At 40.9% G+C, this 27,988-nt stretch overlaps 1 protein-coding gene across 2 annotated transcripts in view; it reads left to right on the top strand.

Moving 5' to 3' along the window:
* The first annotated feature begins 1,290 nt into the window (after window positions 1–1,290).
* Window positions 1,291–27,988, top strand: part of pamr1 (peptidase domain containing associated with muscle regeneration 1) — an 85,098-nt gene continuing 58,400 nt past the window's right edge. Inside the window, exons 1-3 of one of the 2 annotated variants that reach the window (XM_008105936.3) lie at window positions 1,291–1,499; window positions 20,032–20,208; window positions 22,551–22,679. In XM_008105936.3, coding sequence (XP_008104143.2) covers window positions 1,424–1,499; window positions 20,032–20,208; window positions 22,551–22,679 — 382 coding nt within the window. In that variant the 5' untranslated portion in view covers window positions 1,291–1,423. Of the gene's footprint in view, window positions 1,505–20,031; window positions 20,209–22,550; window positions 22,680–27,988 lie in introns of both variants that reach the window. The other variant, XM_016992617.2, reaches the window with a different exon arrangement.

Raw genomic sequence — 27,988 nt, 5'->3', positions numbered from 1 at the left:
TAGGGGGCAAAGGCTCAGCAGGAAAAAGTGGAAAAGGGGTAGGGGGGGAGTGCCCTCCATTGCCCCAGGAAGAATTACTCTTATTGAAAAAGAAGGTGTTATAGTTGCTTTGCAGTACTAGTGTCCACTTGGTAAAAACTTTCAGAATCTCCCAACTTATGCTGACTTGTACTCCAAAAAAAAGAAGTTTAACCTAACTCTGCAGCAGAGCTGTTTGGCTGCAAGCAAATTCCTAGAGCTCTGTTGGCGCAGCCAGCTGGCCACAGGCTTCAAACCCCAGTTAAAGCTAGAAAACTACACTTTCCACACCCACAAAAATCTTTTGTTATTTGATCATATTGGATAATATGAGATATTGTAGTGGATCTCTTAAGCAGAACATCTAATGCACTAAGCAGATCTTCCCACCCTGCTCCGCCACACATACAAGGTCCAGCAGAGAAAGAAATGAAATGTAGTCTTTGTCATAAGGCACACACAAGTAGATTTACTCATGAGCACAATCAACACATAAAAGAAAAAAATATGCAGTATAAGGGAATTGGAGCATATCACACAAGCTTCATGGAAGCTCACATAGGGTGAGAGAGAAATGGGAAAACAGATGACACTCTAGAAAACAAAGGAAATGCTATGTGATGCAGGAAAAGAGAGTATGTGAATAAACACACAAATGTACAAGCAGGAAGTTGCCATAAACATTATGTGCCCAAACTCCTAAAGAGTGGCATGAAGTTTTACTAGGTTTTGAGGTCTGTTGGAAACTAGGCGCCTGGGGTTTATATATCTGTGGAATGTCCAAGGTGGAAGAAATAACTCTTTTGTCTGTTGGAGGCAAGCATGAATGTTGCAATTGGCCAGCTTAATTAGCACTGAACAGCCTTGCAGCTTCAAAGCATGGCTGCTTCTTGTCTGGGGGAATCCTTTGTTGGGCGGTGTTAGCTGGCCCTGATTGTTTCTTGTCTGGAATTCTCTGAGTGTGGTTCTTTATTTACTGTCCTGATTTTAGAGTTTTTAATACTGGTAGCCTGATTTTGTTCATTTTCATGGTTTCATCCTTTCTGTTGAACTTGTCTACGTGTTTGGTCTTCCCTTGCGCTTCCCTCCCGGCATCAGCCGGGACGGATAGGCGAAGAAAGGGTTAAGGGAGCAGCCGAGAGGGTTTATTTTGGGGGGATGCGTGTGACGTCGTCTCCATCGCCCAGCTTCTGGCCGTCTGAGGAGCCTCTGGAAGGTAGTCCCCCCCCCCTTACCCCCCTTATGATGCTGAGGTCTGAAATCTGAGCTGCCTCCTTCCACTTGGTGAGGAGGTCCTAGTCCAAAGCAAGCCCGCCTGCTGCCCGGCCGCCTCTTGTCCTCCTCGCAGGAGCAGCAGCAGCCCAGTCTCCCCAGTCTCCCTCTCGCACACTCTCTCCCGAGGAGCATGGCACTGGCGCTGGGGACACACCTGGGACTGGCCGCCCTCCTCCAGTTCCTCTTCATGTCCTGCTTGCCCAGAGGTACCGTAAGTAGCCCAGCGGCTCCCTCTTTCCCCCTCTTTGCGGTCAGAGGAGGCAGAAAGAACACAAGGCGCTCTTATGCCGAGGGACCCCAAGTTCTTCCAGGACGGCTTTCGAGCAATTGGGGGGGGGGGGGGGGAGAGCGGAGAAGGAGGGGGAAATGGTATTCTAAGGCTTGCCACTGGGCTGCAGGCGCCCACCTCCCCCTTTGCTGCTTTCCCTCTTGTCACTTCGATGCTGAAGCCAAGGAGGAGCAGGAGCAGCAGGAGGAGAAACCAAGAGACTTTTCAGAGCCCACCGCTCTGCCCAGCGTCATTTGTTTGGGTTGCCCAAAGGCTGGCTTTCTTTCTAGAGCAAGTCGCGAAGAAAATGGAAAACAAACAAACAAACAAACAAAAACCACGTTGGGTTTCTGATTCATGCTTTGTTTTTTGTCATTACCTCAAAGGGAAAATATTTCTGATGGTGGCCTGATGGCCATGTTCCAGAAGCATTCTCTCCTGACCTTTCGCCCACATCTAAGGCAGGCATCCTCAGAGGTTGTGAGGTATATTGGAAACTAGGCCAGTGAGGCTTATATATCTGTGGAAGGTCCAGGGTGGGAGAAAGAACTCTTGTATGTGTGAATGTTGTAATTAACTACCTTGGTTAGCATTTAATGGCTTTGCCAGCTTCAAAACCTGGCTGATTCCTACCTGGGGGAATCCTTTATTGGAAAGTGTTAGCTGGCCCAGATTGTTTCCTGTCTGGAATTCCCCTCTTTTCAGAGTGTTGTTCTTTATTCACTGCCCTGGTTTTAGAATGTTTTTTAATATTGGGAGCCAAATTTTGTTTGGCTATATACAGTAGGGAGAAATATGGTTCCTGGTGCATTGGCTATATATATATATATATATATATATATATATAGCCAATCTCTCACACCAGGTATCCTGAGGGACTCTATTCTGAAAGACTCTGAAGTTAATATAACATTAGTGGTTTTGAAAACAAGTAAATGCATCTATATCAGGCATGGGCAAACTTCGGCCTTCCAGGTGTTTTGAACTTCAACTCCCACAATTCCTAACAGTCTACCGGTTGTTAGCAATTGTGGGAGTTGAAGTCCAAAACACCTGGGGGGTCAAAGTCTGCCCATGCCTGATCTATAATGTAGAATTTATGCAGCTTGGCACTACTTTAACTGCCATGGCCCACACTGTAGTTTGCTAAGGCACCATCACTTTTTGTCAGAGAAGCTAAAGACCTTGTAAAACTACAGTTCCCATATTTCCATAGCATTGAGCCATAGATGTTAATGTGGTGTTAAACTTTTAATTCTACAGTGTTGATGCACCTACAGGCACATATTTTCTGCATGGCAAAGGCTGCCTGCCACTGTCTGACTGAAGAACGGAACAAGAGCAGCAACATCAAAAAAAGCCCACATGTACTAAGTAAACACTGTGACATTCCATACGCTGAAGCTCATAGTGTGTATAAATAACTCCATATGTAAGGTTATACATCAGATCTACTGTTCTATTTGAGAGTATTGAAGTCAAACAGAATGGATTTCCGGAGCAATTCCTCAAAGGCTGGCAGATTCTGTTCTGGGCCTGTCAGAAGCCAAGGGCGATGCTTATGGTAGGATGGCATATGTGTTAGGAATGGCAAGAGAGTACAATTTAGGTACACTTTGGGTTAGTCTTTCATCTCCAGAAAATAGTTGAGCAGCTCCCTCTTAAGGGCTTGTTTACACTGCAGTTTATTACATCCCAAACTGGTGCTTTCTTCATGATGAAGCTCTGTAGACACAGAAACCACATTGTGCCCTCAGTCAAAGGTTGAAGGATCTTTTTTCTTTGTCAGGTAAAGACAAGGAACAGGACCTCAGTATGGGGCTGGGAGTAGAAATAGAGAGCAACACACGGTAGTTATGACAACTAAGTAATGCTCTAACTTGGGATTTCATTCTTCAAAATTTAGTCTAATTTTATCTTAGCAAGAACACTAGCTTCTTTCAGGCTAAAAACAGCTTCTTGGACTTCTATACTACAGTAGAGTCTCACTTATCGAACACTCGCTTATCCAACGTTCTGAATTATCCAACGCATTTTTGTAGTCAACGTTTTCAATACATTGTGATATTTTGGTGCTAAATTCATAACTACAGTAATTACTACATAGCATTACTGTGTATTGAACTACTTTTTCTGTCAAATTTGTAGTATAACATGACGCTTTGGTGCTTAACTTGTAAAATCATAATGTAATTTGGTGTTTAATAGGCTTTTCCTTAATCCCTCCTTATTATCCAACATATTCACTTATCCAACTTTCTGCCGGCCCATTTATGTTGGATAAGTGAGACTCTACTGTACTTCCAAGATGTTTTCAATGTAGACACTGGGTCATATGTGGGCTACATCAACAGCACTCTTACAAAGTGAGCACACAGCACCAATGAGGCTGAATGTTTTTCTATCTTAGTAATAAAACTAAGATCCATGGATAAGAGACCGTCTTCATGGAATATTTCCAGAGTATACAACCTACAGCCGTTTGTTACACCCTGTGCAGCTAGCCTCTGAAATCAAAGGGACCCCATCCCCCTATTTGAACTGATTTGGGCTTTATGGGGAGAGGTTGTTCTCCCTGGTTCCTTGTAGTAGTACAGGCAAACTAGAATGGTGCATGGGGCCTAGGGTTCAAATCCCCTCTTTACTATAGAAACTGATTGCATTATTGTGGGCAAATCTAATTCCGTCAGCCTTAGGGCCCTATCTATCATTTTTAGCTCTATTATTCCACTTTAATTGACATAGGAACGTTCTGTGGAATCTTGGGATTTGCAGTTTGGGAAGAGGAATTTAGAACTCTCATCCAGAGAGCGCTTGGGCTCCCTAAATCACAAATGCCCGAATTCCACATAATGTTATCATGGCAATTAAAGTGGAATAGTTCTATAAAAGTGACGTGTGATACAGCTGTTAGACTGAGAAGCAATGGCAAACCCCCTTTGCATTAGTCTTACCAAGAAAACTGATTGCAGTGTCACTCTATGTTGGAGTTGACTTGAAAGCACATAAGAACAACAAAATCAAGGAGGATAAATAGTAATCTCAGTGGAGATTGCTGAGTGATGAGAACAAACTAAGATACTGTGTGCATGAGTGAATGAGTGAATTTATATACCTGTGAGCCATCCCATTCCCTACTTAGAACACAGTAATAATAATAAATAAATAATAAAAACTTTATTTATATTCTGCCCTCTATCCCCAAGGGGATTCAGGGTGGATTCACATCAAAAAATGGAAAACATTCAATGCCAGATCCAATTCATAAATAAGAAACATAAAACAAACAACCATGTCCCCCCAAAAAATACCCACAGCCAAATTATACCCCAAAATTAAATGATATCATAACCTATCACTTAATCTACATCTAACATAACCAAACTTAGACATAAATTATATAAACAACATTTAACATTCATTTAAAATAGTTATTAAAATATTATGCAGCCAATAACGCCAGCAAGATCAACGGTACCAATTAAGCCAAAACCAACTGAGTCAGAGTATGGCCACACGTTTGGAACAGGTATATTGATTGAATGTGAACTTCTAAGCATCTCCCTCTCCATATGCCAATGATAGAAATAAGTTTTAATTGTCTTTTGAAGGAAAGGAAGGAGGGGGCAATTTTTATTTCTTTAGGGAGGGTATTCCAGAGGTGGGGGCGGTCATGGAGAAGGCTCTCCCTCTCATTCCCCCCAGTCACGCTTGAAGCGGGGGTGGGACCTGGAGAAGGGCCTCCTCTGATGATCGCAGTGTCCAAGATGGTGTATAAAGGTGATGAAAGATTTGTACCTGCAATGCCATGTAGCCTCCATAGTTTGTCTGTTTGCTTCCTCTAGAAACTGTAGAAACAGTTAACAAGCATAGTAGCTCCGCTAGAGACCTCACAGCTAAAGGTTTGCTAGAAAATAGAGATTTAAGGAAGACATTTTAGGCAAGGTGTGGCAGCAGGGCTGCCCCATTGATTATGTTTTGTTGCTCATATTAATCCCACCTAACTAATCCAAACAGTCATGTACTAAGGCAGAACAATATGGAAGCAAAAAACAAACTGACCCTGCTTCTAGTGCAGTGGTTCTCAACCTGTGGCTCCTTAGGTGTTTTGGCCTACAACTCCCTGAAATCCCAGACAGTTTACCAGCTGTTAGGATTTCTGGGAGTTGAAGGCCAAAAACATCTGGGGACCTACAGGTTGAAAATCATAGAATCATAGAATAGCAGAGTTGGAAGAGACCGCATGGGCCATCCAGTCCAACCCCCTGCCAAGAAGCAGGAAATCGCATTCAAAGCACCCCCGACAGATGGCCATCCAGCCTCTGTTTAAAAGCTTCCAAAGAAGGAGCCTCTACCACGGCCCGGGGGAGAGAGTTCCACTGCCGAACAGCCCTCACAGTGAGGAAGTTCTTCCTGATGTTCAGGTGGAATCTCCTTTCCTGTAGTTTGAAGCCATTGTTCCGTGTCCTAGTCTGCAGGGCAGCAGAAAAGAAGCTTGCTCCCTCCTCCCTATGACTTCCCCTCACATATTTGTACATGGCTATCATGTCTCCTCTTAGCCTTCTCTTCTGCAGGCTAAACATGCCCAGTTCTTTAAGCCTCTCCTCATAGGGCTTGTTCTCCAGACCTTTGATCATTTTAGTTGCCCTCCTCTGGACACATTCCAGCTTGCCAACATCTCCCTTCAATTACATTGCCCAGAATTGGACACAGTATTCCAGGTGTGGTCTGACCAAGGCAGAATAGAGGGGGAGCATGACTTCCCTGGACCTAGATGCTATACCCCTATTGATGCAGGCCAAAATCCCATTGGCTTTCTTAGCAGCCGCATCACATTGCTGGCTTATGTTTAACTTGTTGTCCACAAGGACTCCAAGATCTTTTTCACATGTACTGCTGTCTAGCCAGGCGTCCCCCATTCTGTATCTTTGCATTCCATTTTTTCTGCCGAAATGAAGTATCTTGCATTTATCCCTGTTGAACTTCATTTTGTTAGTTTCGGCCCATCTCTCTAGTCTGTCAAGATCGTTTTGAATTCTGCTCCTGTCTTCTGGAGTGTTAGCTATCCCTCCCAGTTTTGTGTCATCTGTAAACTTGATGATCATGCCTTCTAACCCTTTGTCTAGTCGTTAATAAAGATGTTAAACAGAACCGGGCCCAGGACGGAACCCTGCGGCACCCCACTTGTAACTTCTTTCCATGATGAAGACGACGCATTGGTGAGCACCCTTTCCTTTGGGTTCGTTCGCTTAGCCAATTACAGATCCACCTAACTGTAGTTATGTCTAGCCCACATTTTACTAGTTTGTTTGCCAGAAGGTCATGGGGGACTTTGTCGAAGGCCTTACTGAAATCTAGGTACGCTACATCCACTGAGTTAGGGTATGTATGTTTATTCATCTGCATATTTTTTGAGAAAAGAAAGTGAAAGAGAGAGTAGGGGCATGACTACCACGTTCCTCATGTTGACATGATCTTGTTTTTGATTCCTTCTTTAAAACTGTAATTATGTGAGGAAAGACAAGAGATGTCTCTCAGCAATCGTAACTTCTTCACTCTTCAGTTCCCGGAAATCTTCAGGTAAAACTATGAGAATTAAATGATTATGGTTTTATTCAGTGAATCTGAAGGAGCAGATTGACATCCATGAAAGCACCAGGTAAAAGAAACCAAAGACATAGCCATGTTAGTCTGAAATTTCAGTATGCAAAGAAATCTTGTAGCACCTTAGAGTCTAACTGAATGAATGAATTTGGTAGCATAGGTTTTCATAGACTAAGGTTACTTTCTTGGATGCATCTGAAATGTGTCAGCTACCAGTTTCATTCTCTCGGTCTCCAACAAGATCTCTTTGCATGCTAAAATAACCACTTAGTCTCAGAGGTGTTACTAGATTCCTTCTGCCCATGGCATACCTTTCCCTTTTTATCTTGTAACAGACTAACACAACTATCTAATACTATATTAATAAATACTGGAGATGCATTTAAACCCTTCCACAACCGAGTCCCTTCCAGTCGATTTGGGACTATGATTTCCATCATCTCACCACCTATTGCTGATGCACTCTGGGGAAGATGGGGGTTGTAGTCTCATACATCTGGCAGGGGCCAAGTTGGGGAAGCTTATCCTAAAGAGTTATGAAGGAAGGATACAAAGGAGCATTTTAATAGAGAAATATCTCAATACTTTTCCCTCTTTTCCTGTAGTTATTTTTATTTATGAGATGTCAAAGAGAAGGAGACAGAAGGTAGAGAAGTATTTAGCCTGGATGCCAGCTGGTGCCACATCAAATCTCTGCCAATCCATGGCCACAAAGAATTGTTTCTCTTTTGTCATAGTTTTATCTACTGCTGCTGTTTCCTCCACAACTGTGCATAGATTTGGATTCCAGGCACACCAATACAGGACTTAATAAGCCAAGGAGAAAGAAGGAAAATTCCCAAACATATGAAGAAGTTGCTCCGGAAGAGGAAGGTAGAAATTTAGATAAAAAATGTGAGCCAATGGATTTCAAATAGAGAATATCCAGACATGGTTGAACATCTGCTCCCAGAATCCTGACCTTTAGGCATGCTGACTGGGGATTCAAGGATCTGAAGTTCACTAATATTTGGACCACTCTCCCCAGCTTGAAAACAATTACCCTAGGGCCTAAACTCTTCTATATAATCTTGAACCTTCCCAAAGAGATTAAAACTCAATGATATAGCTCTTTTTGTGCAGGGAAGAATATATGCTGCCTTCCCTTCTTATATACAGTTATCCATGTTTCCTCTAAGTCACAGGAACCCTGCCTGAGTAATGAATGATAAAAGAGGGTGTATTTCCTTGTGGTAGGAGAAGGGAAAATGGAATATCAAATTGTTTCCTTGTATCACGTCACTTCGGACAATATGACTTAGGGCAGGCAAATTGCAATTACAGCAGGATAACAGCAGGACTTATCATATAGCACCATTTTTTCTGTTGTTCTCTCTCTGTGGGAGACAGCTCAAAAAAATTATTTGCAAAAGGATGCCATTAAGGGATGTTTTGTGTTTGTAACACTTTCCAAACAATCTCTCAAATGGGGAAACAAAAAAAAGAGGAATGACATATGATGCCCCAGCCAAATGCCCTATTTTCCTGTTGTAATTGCAATTTACCTGCCTTGTATGCTAAGTTCCTGCATCAGAAGTGTAAATAAGTGAGTACAAGAGTATTTTGTGTGTATTTTGGGTTCAAAAGACTGGGAATGTGATTTGGAGATTAGGCCCCTGCCTCCATCTTGTGCTTAGAATCTCAGGTAATTTTAACCTCTTTTCCTTCTGAGAAAAAGAATCTTGGAATTAGTGTAGGTGTCTTAATAGCCATTTGATGAATGAACCCAACTGTTTTGTAAGAGTTCTTTTGACACTTTCTGAACATTCCAGATATCTGTGTTGCCACCATTTATGACACACAGTGAATGCTATAGAGCAGAGATGGAAAATTGTGGTCTTTCAGGAATTGTTCAGCTAAATTTTCCATGGATCTTCTGAATCTGTAGGATCTGGTTTTTGCAATTTTCAATTGTGGATCAATGTGCTGCATATTAGTAAATGGCAGTGACATGGACACAATTTTTTTCATGTCAGGAGTCACTTGAGAAACTGCAAGTTGCTTCTGGTGTGAGAGAATTGACTGTCTGCAAGGACCTTGCCCAGGGAATGCTTGGATGTTTTGATGTTTTTACCATTTTTGTGGAGGTTTTTCTCATGTTCCTGCATGGAACTGGAGCTGATAGAGGGAGCTCATCTGCGTTCTCCCCGGGTTGGATTTGAACCGGCAACCTTCAGGTCAGCAACTCAACCTTTAAGTCATCAGTCCTACTGTCATAAGAGTTTAATCCAATGCACCATCGGGGGCTCCATGGACATGATGAAGCATGCACATTCACATTGCCACCATTTAATAATATGGGGCATGGCCTGCATTTTTTCAAATCTGTGGTCTGTCCTGAAATTGAAGCCTTGTAGATATTGTGCCCTCACTGTACATAACCTTCCAAAAAGTAGGAAAACCATTGGAATCTATGTCATACATCAGGTGTCCCCAAACAAAGGCCCACAAGCCGGATACAGCCCTCCAAAGTCATTTGCCCAGCCCCTGCCCTAAACTGTAGACTTAGGGTTGTCCTAGGTCTGAAACGACTTGAGGCACACAAGTCTAATTAACTTGACTATCTCATTAGTCAAAAGCAGGCTCATCATTGAAATACTGGTAAGGTTATGTTAATTAAAATTGTTCTACATTTTAAATATTGTATTGTTCTTCCATTATTTGTTTTGCACTGCAAATAAGATATGTGCAGTGTGCATAGGAATTTGTTCATGTTTTTTTTTTTTTAAATTATAGCCCGGTCTGAGGGACCATGAATCGGCCCTCTGCTTAAAAAGTTGATTGGAAATAGCAAGTCAGTCCTGGCCATAATGGTGATTTACAAACAGCACCAAGGAAAAGTGAAGAATCAACTTTTAGAAGGCACTCTATTTTCAGTAGCAGATCTGTATTTATACACTTCTCAATATTGAACATAATTGAAGATGTATCAGAAGAAAACAATTTCTCTGCATAGTGATCACACCCTTATGTACTCAGTTTACTTAGGGATTCTTTGGAGGTTCAGGAAGATGATTCATAAAGATGCATTCCAAACAAATCAGTTTATACCATGGGCTGAATGTTGTCCGTGTATAGGCAATCCCTATACAATACTCCTGCCACTCCTCAGTGAGTCACACTTCGAAGGCAGAATGCAGGAGTAAGATCTTCCAGTATCTCAAATGTATTACAACTGTTCCGATGAACAATGGGGAGAAGCAATACATCAGTTTAGTTAAAACTGAAAAAAAATTACATTCTGTACAATAATTCCCAGTTTTTTTCCAGATAGCTTGTGAATTCTGGGATTTGTGGTCTAAAAACTAACTTTCTAACTTTGGCCTTAACATTGCTCCTTTCCTCAACTCACTAAGAATTCTCCGTGTTTGTGGACTTCCAGAGAGGCAATCTGATTTGCTGAAAGGTCAAAAACTTGTATCATGTGTGGAAACAACAACAGTTTATGTCATACTTTTCTCTTCCAAGAAAAATCTCCAAGTTACTTATATGACCATTTAAAAAAAAAAGCCTCCTATTAAAATATTTAAATAGATGATGGAACAATGGGACAAGAATATGTGTGTCTTTTGGAGTATTCTCTTATTCTTACCTAGCCAGCAATGACCACAAGATGTTCAGCAAAATGAGAGATGGTTTTCAGTGTTGGAAGCAATTTTAATGGACAACTTTTTTGTGATGTAAATGGCACTTACAGCATTTTGGACAGCTTCAAGACAGTTTGAGGTGGGGTTGGGGGTAAGGAGGGTAAGTTTTACTCTTTTTACCCATGCTATGTTTCTGTCAAACTGGGATCTTTGATACTGTTATTCACCTTAGAGAATGAGTTCTCAGAGTTATTAAATTTTCCTGTGGCTGCTGTATCAATACAGTATTTCCCCCCCCTCCTAAAATAAGTTAGAAAATAGTTACACCAGGGATGGGGGCTTTGTAAAATTCCAGGTGTTATTGGACTTTTATTCTCTGTTTAAGTTGGCATAGTCAATAATGAGAAATAATGAAAATTACAGTTCAGCAATATTTGGAGAGCTACACAGTCCATGGTCTAAATACCTTAAAGGTACTAGATCCCATATGATCTTGAACCATAAGCACGATCAGCCCTGGTAAGTGTTTGGATGAGAGATCACCAGCAAATACCAGATGCTGCAGGCTATATTAAGGATTCAAACCTGGTTGATGGATTATTTCCACTGTCCTTTCTGTGGTGTAATGTTTGTGCCAACCTTTTTGTTCTCCACTTTCTAGACAAGCTAAAAATGCATTTTATTCTGGGACTTCTGTCACCACATGTTTCACAGCCCTACAATTTGGGACAGACTTGCACTGGGGGTTTGGCACAGGTATGCTGTGTGAGTCATGTAAGTGCCTAAATATTTCCGTGATGGGAAAAACAGACACTTCCTTGTCTAAGAAAATACATTAAAATTGTTTTCAATGTATTTTGTAGCATGTTGTGGTCTAGAATTTCAATACTTTGCTCTACTCAAAGACATTAGCAAAGGTGCCTGGTGATGGCAAGAAGCTTTCCAGAGCTCTGTGGCCACTGCTGTGGTTACAAACAGCCTAGGTAAAGTCCAGTCCATAACCTTTTCCTTTCACCAGGGAAAGGGGATGGCAACAGGTCCATTTGAATATTGGGACTGATTCAAATTAGCATCTGCCCAGCTGTTCATGCCAACCCCAAAGTCTAGGGCTGCTCCAGAGTTTCAAAGATACTCAGGAGCATTCGCTGACTTCTGCTATTGCAGGCTAAAATAAGATTAACCTATTTTATCCCACATTAGTGGACAGAAGTCCCAGACCATTGTGTGGACACCCAGGAGAAACCTCTGCCCCAATTTGGGGTTTCTGGTCCATATAGACGTGCCCATACACATACACTGGTTTCAGGAAACTGTTGTGAAAAGGTAGCCTTCAAAACAGGCAACCAGCAAAGTTGGCACTCCATTGACACCAACATCTTGACAATTTCATTTTTACACATTTAATTTTCCATTTGAATGTGCCCCTTTGGAATAAAATGAATATTTACAGGGCCAAGGACCTGTAAATTTAGAGCAAAATCGTATACTTTTTTTTCGTAACAGGAGCAACCGGAGTTGCTTCTGGAGTGAGAGAATTGGCCGTCTGCAAGGACGTTGCCCAGAGGATGCCCGGATGTTTTGATGTTTTACCATCCTTGTGGGAGGCTTCTCTCATGTCCCCGCATGGAGCTGGAGCTGATAGAGGGAGCTCATCCGCGCTCTCCCTGGGTGGGATTCAAACCTGGCAGCCTTCAGGTCAGCAACCCAACCTTCAAGTCACAAGGCTTTTCTCCCCTAGGCCACTGGAAGCTCCTATAATCATATACTGAAAATGCATTAGTATGGTGGATCACACCTTAAGTAGAGCACACCAGTACTGTAACCTACAATCATTCACACAAATTTCCATCAACCCAAGCTTGGAGAAGTTCCTTTTTCCTATGTTGGTTGAGGGATTTGGAAGGTTTTAGAACAAAACGTAATTTTTAAAACCTTTCAATTACTTGAAGGCTTGGATCAAAAGATTTTCCCCTTGAAGATATTGGGAAAATTAAACGGTCCTCACTGTATTATTGACTTTTACCATACGGCTGAAGTGACCTAAGATATATAATTCAGCATCCAATTCCACTATATTGCTACCTGTCCATAAACAACATACAGGAAGACTTTAATCCAGGTTTCACAGATGGAGGTGTATCTCACCACATTTGCACACTTAAAAGTAGGTGATGTTTTTAGACCATGACACTCCTCTAATTGACAAAAGACACTTGTTTATCATAGTGGGTACATTTCTTTGACTATTTATTTTGTATTTAGTGTATTTTGTTTTGGAATGAGAAGGCAAACATGGGTTCAATATGCGTGTATTTTATGCTATAGTGATTAACACATTCAAATGAAACGAGCAGGATGCTGGCCAGTGTTTACCGTATGTTATAACAATTTGAATCAGTGGTGGCTAGTGATTTCAGTGTCAGTGGCCAGTGACAAATGATTTCAGTTTCAATAATAATAATAATAAACTTTATTTATACCCCGCCACCATCTCCCCAACGGGGACTCGGGGCGGCTTACATGGGGCCATGCCCAAAACAATACAATGTAAACAGCATATAACAGAACAGCACATCACAATACAATAAGCAATACAATAAATAATATCCATTACAAAATAAAACAAGGAGACAATGAAAAGAAGGGCAGACCACATGAACATTAAGTTAAAACTCGGGGTGAGAAAGACATAAAAAATAAAAACCACAGCGAACAGGGTCATAAGGGAGTGGGGTATTCTGGAGGATAGATATTAGAGGGAGCAACGGAAAAGAAATATAAAATGGTTACTCTCCAAAAGCACAGCGAAAGAGCCATGTTTTCAAGTCTTTCTTGAAGGCTGCTAGTGTGGGGGCTTGCCTAATCTCAGCGGGCAGAGAATTCCACAATCGGGGGGCCACAGCAGAAAAGGCCCTCTCCCTTTTCAAATCAGTTCAGTTTGAACTGAATAGCTGAATATATTTTGGGGATAGGGAACACCACCTAGAATTGCTCCTTTAAAGTTCTGCAAAAATCTGGAAGGGATTCACTGACCCACTGAAATGGAATCTACCAGCTGCCATTGGAATGAACAATCCAAAAATTCAATTGGTTATCTCTACATAAAGAATGTAGACTGAGATGCCAGTGATTGAACCTGTGACATAATCTCTACAACAAAACAGTGCAGGAATGTCTTATTTTTGGTTTCATATGTGCAGTCATTGCCTTCCTTTCCAAATATGGTGTTTTTTTCACACGGAGAAGTGCACGTGAGTAGACAGCACCCATTTTTTGAGCTCATCATTCAGTGTCATATGGTGAAAAGCACCCATGGTATGATGTGGTATCATGAAAATAGCCATGATTAAGTCCTTCACAAATACAAATATAGATTGTGTAGGGCAGTGGTTCTCAACCTGTGGGTCCAACCTGCCAAGCAGTAAAAAAAACCCTACTCCTGTGTGTATAATTCTATGTACAGAATCAGCCTAATTATAAAAATATTAATAACAGTGTGGTCTTCTCTGCTGGATTTATTTCTGGGAATTTGTGTATAGAACTGGATTAAATTCATTACTGTGCCTAAATTAGGATATGGCTATTTTGCAAGCATTACAAGAAATCCAGGTCGAAAACAGCAGGGAACCCAAAGCAAAAAAAGACGATTCTGCTGCTGTGAAAAAATAAATGGGGAGTCTCATTAAGTTTTTCTCATTTCTTTCCTCTGCAATCGTCTTTTCATTTCATATCTCTAGGCTCCACAAGACAGTCTTGGGGTCTTTCTGTTGATTGAAGGACACCCGGACAGTATTGTCAGCTCATTAAATTTCAATTTGCTGAATATAGACAGCACACAAATGGAAGGATGAAGGAATGGGCAGAAATGGTCTCTTTACTGACAGCCAGATTTTTAGCTGTTTAATTTTTTAAAATAAAAAGGAAACTGGAAGGATTTGCTTGGTTGAAAAACTCAGGCTGCAATTCCATACACACTAATCTGGAAGTAGGTCTCTACCAAAACAATGAGACATTTTTGTGTAGATAAACCTAAAATTGCATTTTCACGGAATTACATTAAAAACAGCTCACAGGTAAACATGTGATAATGAGGACAGAAGACAGCATATTAATGGCTCAATTTCAGCTCTAAGAGATAAAACATAAAAAATGATAAACAATAACAAGACTTCAAAATCCACATTAGGGCACTGAGGTCACAAATAATGTACAATATTTCATATTCTCTGTGATCATTCCTCAGGCTAGATGGTAAAGCAGAGCAAAGGGTGGAAGGAGAGGAAAATAATAAGGCTGTGAAACCAACATGACAGCCTAGTGTTTAGCTGATTTCTCATCTTGCAGTAATAATGTAAATATTACTATATAAAAGAAATACATGGTAGGAACTGTTTTTAAGAAGATCAGAACACCACTTGTGCCTTCAAGAGATTTTTTACTTTTCTGATCAGCTTTTCTGAGCAGCTCTAAGGCTTTTTTTTTCTTGGCAAGTTTTCTTCAGATAGGATTTGTCATTGCCTTCATCTGAGATGGAGAGAGTTTGATTTCCCAAGTTCACCCAGTGGGTTTCAATGGCTGAATAGGGATTTGAACCCTGGTCTCTGAAAATCCTAGTCCAACACTTAAATCAATACAACATTAAATAAAAACCAGGTGAAGTGAAGGCTGTACAGTATTTCTAAATGTTTTCTCTTAGACACATTTTGTATCGTAGCTTTGGAGACCTGTATGTTAGGTTCATGTAATCTACACAGTAGTCATCCTAAAATACCTTGTTGTGTTCCCATTTGTTAGCAAATCTCAAGACACTGAGTTTTTCATTCCTATGGGCTGTGACAAAACAGGCATACCCATTTTCCCAAACATAAGACAGGGTCTTACATTAATTGCTGCTCCAAAATATGCATTAGGGCTTATTTTCAGGGGGTGTATTATTTTTCCAAGAACAACAATCTACATTTATTCTTGAACAAAACAGTCAACGTTTATTCAGATAATCATGCCATTATGTTTCTTGTTTACATACATTATTGTACCATAGTAAATGGTGGATAAATCCTTTACCAAGGAACGCAGACACCCGCAAAAGAATCGCACTCAAAACACATCAAGAGACCTAAACAATAAGGATTGGTAAGTCCCGGGCTCTCACATACAGATCGGATAGTCTCACTGGCATCACTCCACTCCCAAGCCCATTATATTAGAGTACGGTGGCTGCTTCTGTAACCGGGGGAGCCAACCATGGCACTTGGCTGCAGTGGAACATGGAAGAGAGCAGCTGGAATGCCAAGGGGCCTGGCAGCAGGTAACACGCCTGTGACAGGAGTGATGCCAGCCTACCCGATCTGTGTGTGAGAGCCCATCACTGGCCAACCTTTATTGTTTTGGATTTCTTGAGGTTTTTTGAGTACGATTCTTTTGGGAGGGGGTTGCTTTCCTTGATTAAGGGTTTATGTGCTGCTACATTCTATTGCCAATTGAGTTTACTTTTTAAATGTACAGCTGCCTGGACACCATTTAAATTAGCTTTTAAAATAAACTGTTATTATGGCTTATTTTTGAAGTAGGACTTATATTTCGAGCATCCTCTAAAATCTTGAAAAAACATGCTAGGGATTTTGGGGTAAGTCTTATTCTTGGGGAAACAGGGTATTTTCCCCTGCAAGGAGAAAAAAGAACCTAATAGTGAAGTGGCAATTCTTTAGTACAAGAACAACCATGTTTAGGGCTAGTTGTGATCCACCAGAGTTATTAGAATAAACATTCATAACATGAGATGTACAAACAAAGTGGAGTGCACACTATTGCTACTCTTGGCTAGGAGTTGATTTTGGTTTTGTGAGTTTCAAGTTGTCCAGAACAAGAGTTCTTAGGGGAGGGGGTTCCAGATTATGGTAGACTTCAACCAGCAGTGGCCCTAGGTTTTTTCACTATGTACGCAAACCTAGGGCCGCGTACCCCCCCGAAATTACACCCCCCCAACTTACTGGTGGCAGCAGCGGCAGTGCGCTCTCCAGCCATGGAACTCCAGGAAGTCCTTGCTATTCTCGCGAGATTTCGCAGAAATCTCATGAAATCTCATGAGAATAGCAAGGACTTCCTTGTTCCGTAGCAAGCGTCCCAATGGTCTCTGCCGCCGCCGCCACTGCAGTGAGAGTGCCCAGCAAGGACTGTGCCCGAAGCGGCGGCTTCATGGGCTTCCATTACCAACCGGCCATGACTTCAACTTCCTAGAACTCTATCATCAAGATTATGGAAATTGGAAGTCCATTTACTTTTAAAGCCTTTCTTCTGAGTACAACTGCTTGAGAAGTTAACTGCTGGTCCTTTTTCATTTTTTGAAGCTGCTCACAAATGATATGTTTCAGAAGGAACAAACTACGGTACGACCAACCATTTTCCAATAACCACACAAATATGGACAACATATGTGTGGAATAATGTGTGCCACACAAAACTCAAAAACATAACTCCCAGAAGCCTCTGGCAAGTGTGGCCCAATCCTGGGAATCATATTCTGAAAACAATTCCACATTTTGGCCCCACCATTCCCATTATATCATGATACTGTTTGGATCAGATACCAGATTCTGTCAAACAAAGCCACTTGGTTCCAACACTAGATATTTGACAAAAAGCTCCCTTTTCTTTGAATATAAGATCAGCTTCTTTCTCTTTCCCTTTTGATCACACATCAGTGAGGCTTTTGATAATTTGCCTACTAGGCTGGCAAGGTGACTTTGATTAGGCTGGCTTGCTGAACTAAAAAACCTGGAAGTTGTGTGATTTTGCTGCACTTGTTTCAATGTTCAGCCTAAAGAAACAATTTCATGCTGTGGTGATAAAAGAAGATGTGATCCACATTGTAGGTGCAAGGTGTAGGTCCACTTTTTTACCCCCTTGAAATAAGCATCAGCTCTTTCCTCATGCAGGGAACTTTCAAATGTATTGCGTGACTGAAAAAAATATTCAAGAAAACAAATCCAAGAATCTGCTTTTGCTGTTTTATATAAAGGACAGCATTTAACTATACCATTGTATATAATGGAACCTGAATATCCACTGATTTTGGTATTCATGGAGGATCGTAGAAACAAACCCCAGTGGATATCGAGGGATCATTGTATATTTCACTCAACGTTTTTATGTGAACACCTTTTTAAAATGAAATAATTCAGTGTAATGTTAGTTCTGACACCAATGCTTACAAAATGGACATAGTGGTTGGAACCAGACTCTGGGTGCATTTGTAGAATTAATGTAGTTTGACGCCGCTTTAACTGCCACAGCTCAATGCTGTGGAATCTTGGGAGTTGTAGTTTTACAAGGTGTTTAGCCTTCTCTGTGAAAATGAGCTGACATTCCATCAAACAGCAAATCCCAGGATTCCATAGCATTGAACCACTACTGTTAATGTGGTGCCAAAATGGATTAATTTTAGTGAAGATACACTCTCTGTGTATATAATACATCTTATGTACTTTCAGGGATTTATAAAAGGGATCATTAGGTGTCATTGAAAAGCCATTAAAAATGTTTAAAAGTGATGCAATGCTTTTGGATTGGAAAGATTGGCTGTTTACAAGAAACGTTGCCCAGGGGACGCCCGACTGGATTTACTCAGTCTTTGAGGAGGCTCTTTCCGTGTCCCCCTGTTTGGCCCAAGTCTGTCCATGTGAAGCAGGTGGACATAGCACTGAACGAAACATGTAGAACAATCACAGGATGCCTTAAACTTACACATGTTGATAAACTCTATAAGCTAGCTGGCATTGCCCCCCCCCCCCCCGATGTGCGACGGGAAGTTGCTACTAAGAGTGAGAGAAATAAGGTCGAACTTTGTGATAGCCACCCACTGCGTGACTATCAGCCTCCTCCCAGTAGACTCAGGTCAAGGAGGAGCTTCATGAGAACCACCACTCCTCTTGATGCTCCTCCAGCAACAGCAAGGGTGTCCCTCTGGGCAGCTAAACCAGGCAATCCCAACTGGATGGCCCCCCATGAGGGTCTGTCTCCAGGGGCAAACCAAGAATGGGCAACTTGGAAGTCCCTAAATAGACTGAGAAGCAGAGTGGGCAGATCAAAAGACAACTTGGCAAGATGGCATTACCTGGAGGAATCCTCCACCTTTTGTGACTGTGGAGCAGAACAAACAACTCAGCAGCTGTATGCTTGCCCACAATGCCCTGCCTCATGCACAGAGGAGGAGTTGTTTAAAGCTACGGACAATGCGATTGCTGTTACCCACTTTTGGTCTAAAACCATTTAGCTGATTGTGATTCCTTTATTTTATCGCTTTTAAACTTATTTATTATGCAATGCTTTTGACACAAAATAAATACATAAATTGAAAAGCCATGAGTGCCTCATGAGTGTTTCATTTTAAAACACCATGGAGCAATTGGGACAGTGACAGTTGGTACTTCCAATGGCAAGGGGACTTTGAATCCATTCTGGCTTAAATGCAATTTTAAAATAACAGTTGAAGATGCTGAACCTGTCCTGGAAGACAAAGATCAGCCCCAATTCTTTAAAATTTGGACAAAAATACACAACAGATTCACTTATATCAAGATTGTCAGCCACAAATACATTATTTCAGTTAGTCCAGCAGCCCATACTGTTTTCCCAGTCTAAATGGTCTCTGCATAGTTCCTTTATAGAAAAGGTCATTTTCAAACACAGTTAGCCCCCTCCTTTCTTGACAAAAATGTTTTAAATCAGATTTACCTTTGCCCTTTTTATTTGGTTGTAGTTGAATTGGAGTGTTGTTTCATTTACTGAAGTGTCAGATTTCCTTTTATGTTTTGATTGCATGTGGTTTTAATTTAGCTTTATGTTAAGGCTATTGCTTTGGCAGAAAGGCATTTTTTCCTGTGTGGATAGGAGGGACCTTGTGATCGCTTCCAATTCTATGTTTCTGTGATAAAGAGCAAACAGACAAATAGATAAATAAATATTCCTTCCATCTCTATAAATGTATGATTCGATTTTCTTTAAACCATATAGCTGCTTAGGGGTAGATGGACACTTCTGGCATGGGGTAACTGGTCAACTAGCTTCACCTTGCTGCTTTAAGCTGCCCCATTGCAGCATTTCAGAAGGAAAGATGGAGGGAAGTAAGGAAGTTTCAATGTCTCCCACGTAATATGCTGTTTGTCTCACAATGGAATGAATTATGCTCTGCCAGTCATGAGCTCTGCCCTCTATCCCACACACTCTCTTTCTTTTCTGCAGAGTATACAGTGATCAATGAAAACTGTCCAGGAGCTGAGTGGAATATCATGTGTCGAGAGTGTTGTGAGTACGATCAGATCAAGTGTGTGTGTCCTGGACAGAAAGAAGTGGTAGGTTACACCATCCCCTGCTGCAGGAACGAAGACAATGAGTGCGACTCCTGCCTCATCCATCCAGGTAAATCTGTTTTACTGCTTTGATACTTTCTACCCATTGGGCATCCATCCTGCCTGCACACATGCAATGACTCTACTTGTCGGTAGGTGGCACATGTAATGTGTTTTGCTTGCCAGGCTGTGATGATGAATAGTTTTTTTTTTCCTCTTCCCGCAGGATGGGTGGGTGCCAATACAAACGGCTTACTGTGCTGATGAGACTTAATGCATTTAGCATATTGCCGTTAGCGTGTTCCCTTTCCTAGTAATAGAAACTCACACCAGGAGCTGAAAGTTTCCAGGATTTCTCCCTACATACCTGGAAACCCTCCAGAGAGTAAAGTCATTGTTGGCTTCAAGACTAGATGGAGATTTTATTTTCTTAGTCCAAGGCCCAGTTTGCTCACTGCCTTGTTAAAGATTAGAAGAACACAGTTGCTAAGTTCAGACTCAGCAGAAGCATGTGGGAAAAACAATATTTAAAGACAAAGGGAGAAGAAAGTAACAGCCATGGAGAATATATATTTCTATTAGGAATAATTCAGAATCTTTTTTTTGGGGGGGGGGGTGTGAATTGACACTATAGAATTAATGAAGTTTTAAACTGTTTTAACTTTCATGGCTCACTGTTATAGAATCCTGGGATTTGTAGTTTGGTGAGAGCCTTGCAATTTTTGGCATAGATGTTTAAATACCTTGTAAAATTATAACTCTCATGATTCCATAACATTCAGTCATGGCAGTTTGTGGTGTCAAACTGCATTAATTCTACAGTGTGGAATCTACATTCCCTTGGATCTACATTCTGGTCTATATATTACTTAAGAGGAATATTCAGATCCTCAATGGGAGTATTAATTAAAGGCAGAATTATGTTGTTATTCTAGCATAACATCTTGTTTTGTTCAAGAGTCTCACTATCTTGAAGCCAAGGAACTAGGAGTAGATTAGGACAAACTATGTTTTTCCAGCCAGTATCTAACCAGACCCATAATCTTTTATCACTTATTGCTGCTGCTTGGCACAAACATAACCCGGTAGTCTTTCAGCTGTAGAGTATTATCTTTTGCTTGTTTTATCCACAGTTGTAAGTCAGCTGTATTTGAATCACTCCTTTGTGGCAAATAAAGCTCAGTAGTTTAGAACTATGCTTTGTCAATATCCTGTATCGGTAGTATTTCATTTTGGACATTGAATATTAGCTTGTTCAGAGGCTGAGAATAGAATGTGAATGCTGAACTATTCAAGATACTCTGAAGTGGAGAATTTTGCTTTGGAACTGATTCTATTGCCATTTTTGGTCCACGGCTCTTACATATCTTTGGAATACATTTGCATTTCATTTTCATCTGTAGGAGCTACCTTTAGTAAAAGTGGAGAGTGGCTTCTGCCTGCATGGATGTCACTCCAGACCAGTGGTTCTCAACCTGTGGGTACCCAGATGTTTTGGCCTTCAACTCCCAGAAATTCTAACAGCTGGTAAACTGGCTGGGATTTCTGGGAGTTGTAGGCCAAAACACCTGGGGACCCCCAGGTTGAGAACCACTGCTCCAGACCATCTTAAGTGACGGCAACCAAATAACATATTGACAAAGTGTAGACCTATGACTCTTTGTCTGATAAACTTATATTATGTATTGTGCATTTTTGGTTGGCTCCAAATAGTGTTGCTGTTTTGATGATTCTGTATGCTGCTATAGAAATGTACAACTACTGTACTACATATTTATTCCTTAATTTTATGAAGAAAGCTGGTTAAGATGTCACCTTCAAATGACTTGCATACATACATGGATACATTGGCGAGATCAATCCTGCACAAACAGTAGTTTTCATTAGTGGGATCAATAACAGAAATAGCCATCAATTGTGTTGCCTACCAAAACTATAACAGCAAAACTAATGATTAGATCTGTATTTACATGAGGTTTATAAATAAGTGTGCATTGAAGTGGTTTGAGCATTCTATTATGACTCTGGACGTGAAGGTTTGATTCCCAACTCAGCCATAGAAATCCACTGGGTGACCTTGGGTGAGCCACACACTTTCAGCCCCAGATAACCCTGTGAGAGCATAATTTGGAAATGATTTGAAAACATACAACAATATGTACATACACATGTATGAGTACATACATGTGGCTCTGAACACCTTTTTCAAGCTGCGTTTTGTCAACCAGTCAGTCGGTCAGTCAGTAAGTAGCCTTTATTTCAGTCAACAAACCATTGCAGCGTTTTGTGGCATCAAACCACAGATATTCTCCCAAGAGGACATACATTTTCAAGCATCTTTTTCTTAAATAGAAAAATTATTACTGACATAGGTAAATTCACCAAAACCCAGTGGCTTGTCTCTACTTCTAGGCTGCATGATCTTTGAGAACTGCAAGTCCTGCCGCAATGGATCCTGGGGAGGAACCCTGGACAACTTCTACATCAAGGGTGTCTACTGCGCTGAATGCAGAGCAGGATGGTATGGAGGGGACTGCATGCGTGAGTATATTCACTGACACACACACTTTCCAGAGGAACCATGGTTCAGATTAGCAGAGGGAAGATTCAATGAGAGAGAGCAGAGGAAATACGGGGCTAGTTTTGACAGGCTGCTCATCTAGGGACAGATTCCTCTAGGAGTCTAGCAGTGATGCTGAGGAAATGGGATGCCAAGGAAGGTACATTTGTGGGTTTAACTTTTGAGGATTTGATTAATATGTTCTTTCTGGGAATCTCTATGTCCTGCAGCACAATCAAATAATCAGCTTCTAGCAAAAGTTGACCATGGAGTTGCACCGGTGGGTCTAGAGCAGTGGTTCTCAACCTGTGGGTCCCCAGATGTTTTGGCCTTCAATGCCCAGAAATCCCAACAGCTGGTAAACTGGCTGGGATTTCTGGGAGTTGTAGGCCAAAACACCTGGAGACCCACAGGTTGAGAACCACTGGTCTAGAGATTCCTAGAGAGCATATTTCTGTAAGCATGTGTGGGTCCTTCAGTGTGATTCTTGGGTCACGATCCACTGGAAGATGACCATAGAATTGCACTAGAGATCATAGAAATGTTTTTAAAAAGTGTTTTTAAAAATATCCAAGGTTTTCCTACTTTTGTCCTGTGTTCCTAACTCCAATGAAAGATGAGGGTCTACTCTAGTTAGATAATAAATTATTGTCTACAGCCAGCTACTATCACATACTCAGAATGCATAAATGTTTCAGATATGAACCTGAATCTCCTGAATTCTTATAATCCAAAGGATTTAAACTGAATGTCAAACATCATGAAATATCCTCAAACTATCCTGATTTGACCACAACAGTCCAGATTAATCCTCTGTCAACCCACTTTTTCAGCTGCTTTTAAAATGTCCAAGCTCTTTTCCTCTTCATTTCTTCCTTTGTCCCTTGGCTTGTTTCATGTGAAGCATAAAAGCAGTTGGCACTCAATTAATTCAGCAGAGAGGAGAGAAGAGATGAAGATTTGTTCTTCCAGTAAGGCAAAAGCAAACTGCTGCAACTTTTCCTAGCTTATGTGTCCTTCCTTATTTGCTATGTTTTCATCTTGATCAAACTCTGATTTTACTTGGTCACAGATGTTCTTGCTTTCATCTGTGAAATGTTGATGGGCACGTGAAATTCAGAATATTCTAAGTTTAGCTATAACAATTGTCTGAATTGTGACAAGGCAATTGCAGTTATAATGCACATCTCAGGGGCCAGAAGTTGTATGTATGTATGAATGTATGAAAGTATGCATGCATTCTTATCTCGCATTTCTAAATCATAATGGACGCCAAGGCAAGATAAATAGATAAAAGCATTTAAAACATGAAGTGTACATATAAAATGTTTAAAATCAGGTGAAGACAATTCCTAAACAGTCCTTATCCAAATTAAGAGCACAGTGCAGTTCTCTTCACTGAATTGAAGAGTCAAATCAATTTGATATGCCTCTAGACTGCGATCAGTAACAGAAATTCTCATGAGACAACATCACAAGGGTGTAAATCTTCATAAATGTCATTCTTACAGGCAAGGACAAATGTTTTTTTTAAATAATGTTTATCCTCACTGTGAGAAAATCATCAAAGACCTCATAGTTTCTAAATGTTATTTACAATTTGCTACTTAGTCTGTGCAAAAAAATTTGCACATGAATTTTCATTTCACACAGAAAATAACGTAATGTTTTCTGTGCAGAAAATGTTATTTTCTATGCAAGACAATTGTTTTCTGCTTCAAATTAATTATTATATGTCCAGAAAATGCCCCAAAATGCATTTTTTCATGCAGAATTCTCTTCATCAGGGGTTACTAATAGTAAAGAAATTTGAGTGGTTTTGGTTTGTGTGTTTTTTTGTTTTTGTTTTTTTTTACAATTTTTGAGTATTTTCTAATATTCTTTCCAACCCTACATCATCAGATGCTCCCCTTTCATGACACCCCAAATCTGCTGACTAAGGCGGCTGCCTCCCTTTGTCTAATGAGAGGCCTTTTTTTCTTGAGAAACTGCAAGTCGCTTCTGATGTGAAAGAATTGGCCATCTGCAAGGATGTTGCCCAGGGGATGACCAGATGTTTTACCACCCTGTGGGAGGCTTCTCTAATGTTCCCGCATGGGAAGGTAGAGCTTACAGACAGGAGCTCACCACGCTCCCCAGATTAGAACATCCGACCTTTCGGTCAGCAGTCCTGCCAGCACAAGGGTTTAACCCATTGTGGCACCAGGGGCTTCATGATAGGGCTGGCCCTGCAGAATAGAGATTCAGCTGAGAGTTGCAATGTTTGTGGTATTTACTTGTCTAACTGAACTAAATGGCATAAAGCTTTAAATTGGAAATGATGTGATGACACAACAAACTCAACTGTACTTACAAGATATCTGGGAATGCCTTTTTGGTGAAAGACCATGGGGCCCAGGACCCACACTTAGGTTATACCACATGAGTGCTTCTTAAACTGGGTTTCAGGAACCAAAATTGATATATGGGAAAATACATCAATATGAACTTCATCCCCTGAAAGTGTGAGGGTTCCTGTTTGTTTCCATCCTGAATTTCATGCCAGTGCTATCCTAAAGACCTGTAAACTGCTCTGAGTCTCCCTTGGGGTGAGAAGAGTAGCGTAGAAATAAAGTAAATAATAAATAAAGGTTTCAGTTTCTATCTGGAGACATGTAAAAGGGAACATAATGCATGTGTGCATATAAAATAATGTATGGTGGGTAGCGAATGAATGAATAAAAGTGTTCCTCCCCCACTCATGAAGTATAATATAGTGTCATTCAATGGAGCTATATAGTGAGAGTTTCAGGATAAATTATGAAAGCACTTTGTCAGATAATACATACTTACTGATGTAAAATAAGAGACAATTTACCTTAGCTTGCTTTTAAAGACAAATGGGTAAAAAGCAATGTTTTCAGTGACTACTCAACATGATAGTGACAATGTCTCCAGAATCCAAAGCAGTTGTATAGTTACAGTGGAACAACAGCGCCCTCACAACCTGCTTGTGGCCTTCCCTTAGGTGTTTCTTTAGTAACTGTGAGAAATACAATGCTAGGCTAGATAAGCAACTAGTATGATCTAAAGGGCATACTTTCTTAGCATTCTTCAATCCAACCAGCATTTCTTTTAGAAGGTGAATCAGGGGACTGGGGTTTTCAAGCAATCAAATTGCCTGTCCTGTAACTGGGAAGTTGTGGTTGCTTGCAAACATTCAGGCAAGGAAAGCACAATGAATGACTACTGTTCCCCTTGTCCTCCTCAGGGAGAAAATGCCTTCTAGTAGATTTACTGAATATTCATACATAGGAGTACACACATTTTGCCAAGAGGATATATTACAGGCATTTTTTTTCTGAAGACCCACAATCCCTTACAGCTGTGATAGAAGATTGAAAACCCTTTCCTCCGTCAACCACCAAAATACTGACCATAACAAATGCTATCATCACATGTGACATGCTCTGGGCCAGGCACAAAGGTGGCAACAGCCTGGCATGGCAGATGAGGAATAGAAAATGCTGGAGGACAAGACAAGTTATTTTTACTACTTTCTCCTTTCTGCCACTTCTTTCTTCAGAAGTTTGGTGCTGACTATTATGATCAGCTATCCCACTAATGACTGTTGGCACCCATATCATAAGGTGGTGGAGTTAAACTGGTGAGAGTTGAAGGCTGAGCTATCCTAGGTGCTGAACTTCAATTCCTGCCCTAAGTATGTTTAGGACTTTGAATTGTTCCTTGAAAATTCAGAGAAAGTCAGGAGCAGATTCACTCCTCCATCCTCAAAGCAGTTCTTCAGAGGTATTGCATCATGTTTGTGAGCATTGGGTACAACTGTTGCTTTAATCATCATCATCATCATCTACCTCTCCCTTCAGCTCAAGACAGGATACAACATCACTAAAACAAGAGATAAAACAGTATTAAAAGACATACAATGAGATAACAGGTAAAGGTTACCCCTTCACATTAAGTCTAGTTGAGTCCAACTCTGGGGGATGGTACTCATCTCTATTTCTAAGCCAGTGTTGTCCATAGACACCACTTAGGTCATTTGGCCAGCATGACTGCATGGAATGCTGATACCTTCCTGGTGAAGCGGTACCTATTGATCTATTCACACTTGCATATTTTCAAACTGCTAGGTTGGCAGAAGTTGGGGCTAATAACAGAAGCTTACCCCGACTGCGGATTCATACCGCCAGCCTTCCAGTCATCAAGTTCTACAGCTTAGTGGTTTAACCCACTGCAATATCGCGGCCTCTTACAATGAGATATACAGAGTTAAAGTACAAGTTAAAATTCACTGATGAAATGCAGATTAAATTCTTTCCTGAAAACTAACACTAGATCGGCAGTGACTGACCCTGACTCACAGGCCACCACTTTGACCAGGAGCTCATTCACACTATACAATTACAGCACCGTATTCTACTTTAATTGACTCCTATGGGATACTGGGATTGTACTTTGGTGATGCACTAGACCTTCCTGGCTGAGAACTCTACATTCCTCTCCCTTAACTCCAAATCTCAGGATTCCATAGGACTGAACCATTGCAGCTAAAGTAGAATAATAGTGTTAAAATTGCACAGTGTGCATGGAACCGAGCACTCCTGTAGAATAAATCTGTGGGCAAGCAGCATCATAGAATAAAAAGAAGCCCTTGTAGCAGACTATCAAGTCTACTTGGTTCAATAGTGGCACCAGATCCCACCAACAGATGACTGGCCAGTTTCTACTTGAATGAACGAGAGCATTCCTCTCACTGTCCATTGTTTAAATAGTTGGATGCTGCTTTGTTCTCCATTATCTTATAGTTTCCTGTAGTAAAACACATTTTTTCCTTTGTGGAAACACTTGAAAGTGTATTGGGAATCATAACACTTTGATGAATTTTCCATTCGTTGTGGGATCAAGAATATGACTCGACATTTCTACCATATCTCCTTTTAAAGGGAATGTGGCCCACAGGATGATCCACCCCACCCCAGTTTTTAAATAACTGCAAAAAAGAGAGAAGTTTTTTGTAGTACTTAAAGTCATCCAGCAGGTGGTGCCCAGTAGCTCTTCTTTGATAAATCAAGAAATGTATAGTTAACAATTGTTTGATTTGTATTATGTGATTTCATCTCAACTGAATTGCTATTGACTAATGGGAAACCAACTGCAGCATGAAAGCTAAATTGATAATGAAAGGAAAACGACATCTCAAAATGTTGCATGGATAAGCAAAGCTGCACCCTACTAAATTTTGGGAGCTCATGCCATTGCACTTGATTGGAAATGCTGCACTCGGAGT

This window comes from Anolis carolinensis, chromosome 1, assembly GCF_035594765.1.
Source record: "Anolis carolinensis isolate JA03-04 chromosome 1, rAnoCar3.1.pri, whole genome shotgun sequence".
Taxonomy (NCBI): Eukaryota; Metazoa; Chordata; class Lepidosauria; order Squamata; family Dactyloidae; genus Anolis; species Anolis carolinensis.
Note: the sequence above shows the minus strand (reverse complement) of the source record. Positions and strands in the feature narration are given on the sequence as shown.